Source organism: Opisthorchis viverrini (genome assembly GCF_000715545.1).
Source record: "Opisthorchis viverrini unplaced genomic scaffold opera_v5_154, whole genome shotgun sequence".
Taxonomy (NCBI): Eukaryota; Metazoa; Platyhelminthes; class Trematoda; order Opisthorchiida; family Opisthorchiidae; genus Opisthorchis; species Opisthorchis viverrini.
Window position 1 is genome coordinate 831,570 of NW_008751809.1, and position 5,937 is coordinate 837,506.

Below are 5,937 nucleotides of genomic sequence, written 5' to 3' on the forward strand. Positions count from 1 at the left end.
TGTGTCTCGATCCGCTTGAAAAGTGTCCAAGCGCAGCTTTGTTTGTGGCAATTTGGGTATTATCAGGGTTTTCATTCAGGGATTTTGACGATACTTGACGCAACATCCACTTATTCATATAACTGCCGAGAAAAACATAATCTAATCAGCTTCGACTCCCTGCCAAGCATTTTTAAGCGTGTTGTTCGGTCTATTTTATCAGTTGTTAAACAGTAATGATTTATTTCTTCAGGCAAAATCCGCGCAATCGCTCACCGACAGGTAAGTCTATCATGCTATTGCAAATTTTCGCTCATTACAGCTCACCATTTCCAGTGACGTGTTATTTGCTAACATATTCTCATAAGTAACCGATGGAAATATTGCTTCGTCTTTAGTGAAAACAGCCTGGCGCTTGTTATGAGTGTAGCGAACCAGAAGTGTTGATCCTCACTGTGTCTTGACTGGCGTTGCTCCTTGAGTGGAAATATTTTCCAGATAAACATAACTCCACCCTCAGACTTAACAGCAATTCCATCATTTATGCACCAATAAAACCGAGTTTGTACTGTGCGGCACATTAACTTATCAATAAGTGACTATCTATTCCAAGACACTTGATGATTAAAGATATTATTCAGTGTTACCTCTCAATATTTTCTGTGAAGCGCTTTGCAAACCATTAACATCTGCGCAGTTTTGACCATTAGTTTAACATTAATTTCACCATTTAGGCTGGTGTTATTCGTCAATTTGCCCATAGACATCAATGAAATCTTGTAAATTTATTAAAAACAATAGTGTTGAAAAAGAACAAAAAAGTATCTAGTTGCATGGTTTTTGTCATATGAAGCTTAAACTAGTGCGTGACGAAACGTTTTCCTGAGCTCGATTTGGGCCTTAGACTTAGTGTCACAAATCTACATGCATTTGAGGTTTTTGGAGTCAAATGGAGTTCTCTTTAAACCATTTTGAACAGCAAAATGACCGCACGACGAAAGACAGTGATAGCAAAAAATGTTCATATTGTTAAAAATTTACCATCGGGTTCAAAGTTGGTGCACTCACAGTCCTGGGACTGCACTTCCACTCAGAGACCACTTATAGAGTAGGTTGTCACCAGGACGTGAGAGGATTTCACTGAAGCACGATCTCCACATTCATAGGAAATTAGTGTGTTGAGAATTACACTTACATACATATTTAACCCACTTTTTACGTAGCACTTCATACCCAGAGAACATGGGTACTGTGGTAATTGGCACATAATGCAACCTGCGTTAGACCTGTAAACTGGTCAGACTACATCTCTTGGTGAGATAGGACTGATGCAACTGGAGAATTCGGCAAACATAAAAAATGTACGGAGTCCATGACAAGTATCACGAGGCTGCACACTCTAAGTATAAATTAGTATGCCCTATTGGATTTTTGAACTTCGCCGGCCCAAAGCCGTGCATGAATTCGAATTTCTTCACACACCCGGCTTACTTCAACACCAAGTTACCAAGGCACGATTTAAATGTGGAAACAAATGCGGTTGAGATTACTAACTTTGAACTAAAACAATGGATACGACAACTGTAATTCGGCAACATAAAAAATGTACGGAGTCCATGACAAGTATCACGAGGCTGCACACTCTAAGTATAAATTAGTATGCCCTATTGGATTTTTGAACTTCGCCGGCCCAAAGCCGTGCATGAATTCGAATTTCTTCACACACCCGGCTTACTCCAACACCAAGTTACCAAGGCACGATTTAAATGTGGAAACAAATGCGGTTGAGATTACTAACTTTGAACTAAAACAATGGATACGACAACTGTGATCGGATGTCTTTATGAGTTTATCTAGCCACTACATTTTTATTCCCTCGATAAAATGAAAAGGTAATTGTTCACCTCCACATAGATTGCTCTCTGGTGGTCGTTGGCTTGTTCGCTGAGCTGGGCAATTTGATTGCAAACGTTTCATCACCACAACCACAATCAGCACAACCACCAACCCACCGCTACGCACTACTACGCTCCACAATAACGCACTGATGATGTCACCTCGATTGGTGATGAAACGTTTGCAATCAAATTGCCCAGCTCAGCGAACAAGCCAACGACCACCATCTACGATACCTGAGCTACCAACATTTTCCTCTATAGATTGCTCTCTGTTATGAGGTAATATCCCGCGAAATAGAACGCTGATTTGTACCTTGAGCCACTGGTGAATTTCAATTCCAAGTAAACACTACTTCCCGCGTTGCACCATGATTTGTGCGGCATAGAAGAGACTGTAAATTACCTAAATGATCTCAAAATAGCGACAAGCTTTATATGTATCCTTTAACAGGCTTTCCTTTCTAACCAGTCAGAGCAAGTTTTTTTTATTTTGGTGTGGTTGGGTGTACCCAAGTTCAGATTTGAAGCATTGCGAGGAAACAGTTGCAAAACCAACAATCAACACAACTTGCTATCCCGTTCCTCTGCATTTCATCAAGGAATGTTGACATCTTATGTTCCTTAATTTCCATGTTTTAGAAAGTTCAGTACTTGAGATGCACATCGTGCATTGTGTGCAGAAAACACTCTAGTAGTTCTGTGAGTTTGTTGATACTCCACTGTGCCGCCGCTGTTACTATGATTGAGTGTTTTTATTACTGTTCGAGTCAGTAAGTCAAAGAACTGTGACCATTTTCTCCTGAAGATGTTTTTATTCTATTGTTTTGTATCACGCACTCAAAATGAGTCAGGAAGGTAACAGGATAGAAGATTTTCACAGATTGCAACGCATAATTTTTATTAAAGGCAAGTTATCCCATTATCTATAACCGGTATATGAGGCAGGTTTAAGGTTCCCATTCGGTTGTCACCCCAGAGCATGTCCTATGTGATTACATGGAACCCCCAGTTTCATTAACTCTTCCGAATGTAGTAGTTTTGAACGTAATTCTCAAGGTTATCCCTCACCGAAACAAGGATTCCAATGTTGAGTTGATTTTCTGGGTCATGTGTAAACGTATGCACTTTATGCTTTCTACTTAATATATTCCGATGTTTTTCTTTCATCGCATCGTAAACAGCAACTCCAAGGGCATCGGCAGTAAGGGAGGCCGTGCCTTTTGTACCAATGCTACACCCAAATCAGTTGCGCGAACTACAAATGTCTCCAAATCTTCCACGTCGTGCCAGTGCTCATGTGATCTTCCCAGTAGGTCGGGTTGTCGGTTTACCAACTGTTTCTGTCGTTGTTTTGTTGAAAATATCTTCGCACGTTGGTGTAACATGTATGTGTAATCTGTAGTTTTCAACTTAAGCACCCTCAGGTTGATGCAAAAAATTTACTGCTCGCAGAAACAGCTACGCACAAACTTCAGTCACAAATGTGTCATTTTCACTAGGCCACATTTATCTTTCATTTATCTTCGAGTACCGAGTGAGCTTCAGTCACATCGCCCGTCATCTGCACGTTGCGAAGCGGTTGCGAGGTCGGGAGTTCGCAAGTTTGAATCAGCCGGCTTGACGCAAAGGGACGAAATTCTCCCTGGATCATTCATAATTTTCACCGTACTCACATGTGTTTAAAACTGGTGGCTTGTATTTCCTCCATCTACAGTGACCCCTTTGCATCGTCACAGCCCTACCACAGCTGCAAAATGACTTATTGACTTATTTGAAGACTGTCAGTGTTAATCTGGAAGGCGGGTGAATATATAGCAGGTCTAATGAAGTGAAGCACTGACGAAGCGCGCAAAATAAATAGATGCAAAAGAGAGGCCGCCAGGCCGTGATGCTGCAATGGTAACCAGTTTATTCCTTCAGTGGCATTGCCCAAATTCCAAAGAGAATTTAACTGTTCCTAACATACACGAACCAACCGACAACGGGAGCCGTTGTTGAGCAGAAAATACCTGCACCTGATTGCGCTGCACCGCAGCGTTTGATGTGCTGTAAAACGCAGGTCTTATGACATAATATTAACTAGAATTGATTTGTTTGCAATGATTCTGTGTCTAGTCCCATGAATTTAGTTAGAACAAGTTGTGTTACTTAAGTATGTATTGTGTCCGTTATATTCTCAGTGTATGTTTTGTGATAAAAAACGAAATGGTCTTTAAGATCATAGAGCGTTCACAGTCATGATGCTTTGTTCCCATACTTGACTACCTTCAAGAGCCTTCGGGGATACAGTTTTTGGAAACTCATGAGGAAACCAGCAGTTTTGCAGTTTATTTTTTTCCTTTCCTATGTCTTTACTGGTGGTTATGTAGACAATCTGCTTTTACCTTTCATACCAGCTTCCGATGGATGACAGTAGCACCCAGATCCCAGCCTCACGTCGGCCGTCAGCAGAAAAATCAAGATTAACAGGTACATCGTTCTTGGGCATAAAGCTGCCTAGTGTGTCAAACCTGAGAAGACATAGCTATGGTGCTGACAGGCCTACGAACACCGGAGCCGGAGAGCTTCCTCAGGTGGAGATCGCTCCATCCCCACCCACGGAATCGCGCCGAGGCAGTGCAGCATCATTTAGTAGCAGAGTTGGGTGCACACCAAAGACAGACAACACAGATTCCTTCCTAAATTCCGAAAATACTCTGCTCACAGCTAGAGTCTGCGAGGGTCCTTTTATATCAGCACCATCCTCGCGATCCAGCTCACAGCGTAGGTCTGGATCTTTTATTCCCGATCAGTTTCCGAATATTGGAGGGCAATCTTCTGGAAGACGGGTGAGTAAAAAATATTTTACAGACAGTTGCTTCTTGTGAAGAGTTTCTGGAGGAATTTGCGTAATTATGCCGTCTCACATCCAATCAGCCTGTTCGCTGCTCACATCAGATCTAGTTGAAAGGCGTAACCAGAAATCTATGTATTCTGAGTCCTATCAGCCAGTAGCGGGGAATCATAATGGCTATATTTGCTCACTGCACAATTTCGAGTGGTACATATATCTATCGGGACCAGAGATACCGAACCGCAATCATGAATGATTCCGAAATAAAAACAACAACCACTAACATCACTGTAAGGCACATGGCCATTAAAATGCTTTAGATATCCAGCTTAAGATACACATTATTGATCTATTTTGCGACCAAACTTATTGAACAGCCCCGAGTGCCTCACAGCTCCTTCTCACAAACCTGTTCCTGATAGTAATGGGTGACTTCAAAGAACCCAACTGGGCATTATATAATGATGCAACGAGTGGTCCGCGGGTCACCTTTCAATTGCGCTAGTGAAACGATCCACATCTGCTTAAACTAAATTGTATAATGAAAATGAGCGAATCGCAAATTTGCATACAACAAATAATAGACTTTTTGAGATATTTAGCATGGCTTTCCTGAAAAACCCTTGAAATGTTTAGCGGCAGTGTTCTGAAGTGTACTGAAAAATTATTGAAGGCGCCAAGACCTCAAACAAACTAATTAGAAAAGAAAGTATTTGCACCACATTTTCCCTGTATTCATTTTGATTTTCTCCTCAAAATCCCGAAAACAAGCTAGGATTTATTTGCTGATCTCAAGGCTCAGCCATCAGGTTAAAAAGGATATTTTACATCTTCTTCGGAGCTCAGTTTAGGCTTTCGTGTCCGTCCATAAAACGTGTCTGTTCCATAAAAACTATAGAGGTACCTGTGTGGTTGTCATCTTAGGGATTCTTTGGCTGGGCGGCGTTATCAAGAATCTCTAGTTGTACCTTAATGTACCTAGCCCATAGTAAGAACAAATTACTCAAAAAGTGACAGCACTCTAAAAATGGCAACTTAAGCGGAGAAGGGCACATAATACACGAAGTTTCCATATGTATATAATTACACGAGCAGCGAACATTTTATCGAATCCTTAGCTGAAACGCGTTGACTCAGTTTCGAGGAAAAATTCCACAAAAGCTTAACAAACACTGATTGAATTGTTTTCTCGATGTAACAAGTAAGCGGTAATAATTACAACTGTTC

At 41.2% G+C, this 5,937-nt stretch overlaps 1 protein-coding gene across 1 annotated transcript; it reads left to right on the top strand.

The window, feature by feature from the left end:
• Positions 1-3,105: 3,105 nt before the first annotated feature.
• Positions 3,106-4,705, top strand: T265_14184 (hypothetical protein; the record flags this gene model as incomplete). Its single annotated transcript, XM_009172392.1, has 2 exons — positions 3,106-3,186; positions 4,274-4,705. Coding segments are annotated over 2 exons (513 nt in total), but the record flags the coding sequence as incomplete, so codon positions are not given.
• Positions 4,706-5,937: the final 1,232 nt, after the last annotated feature.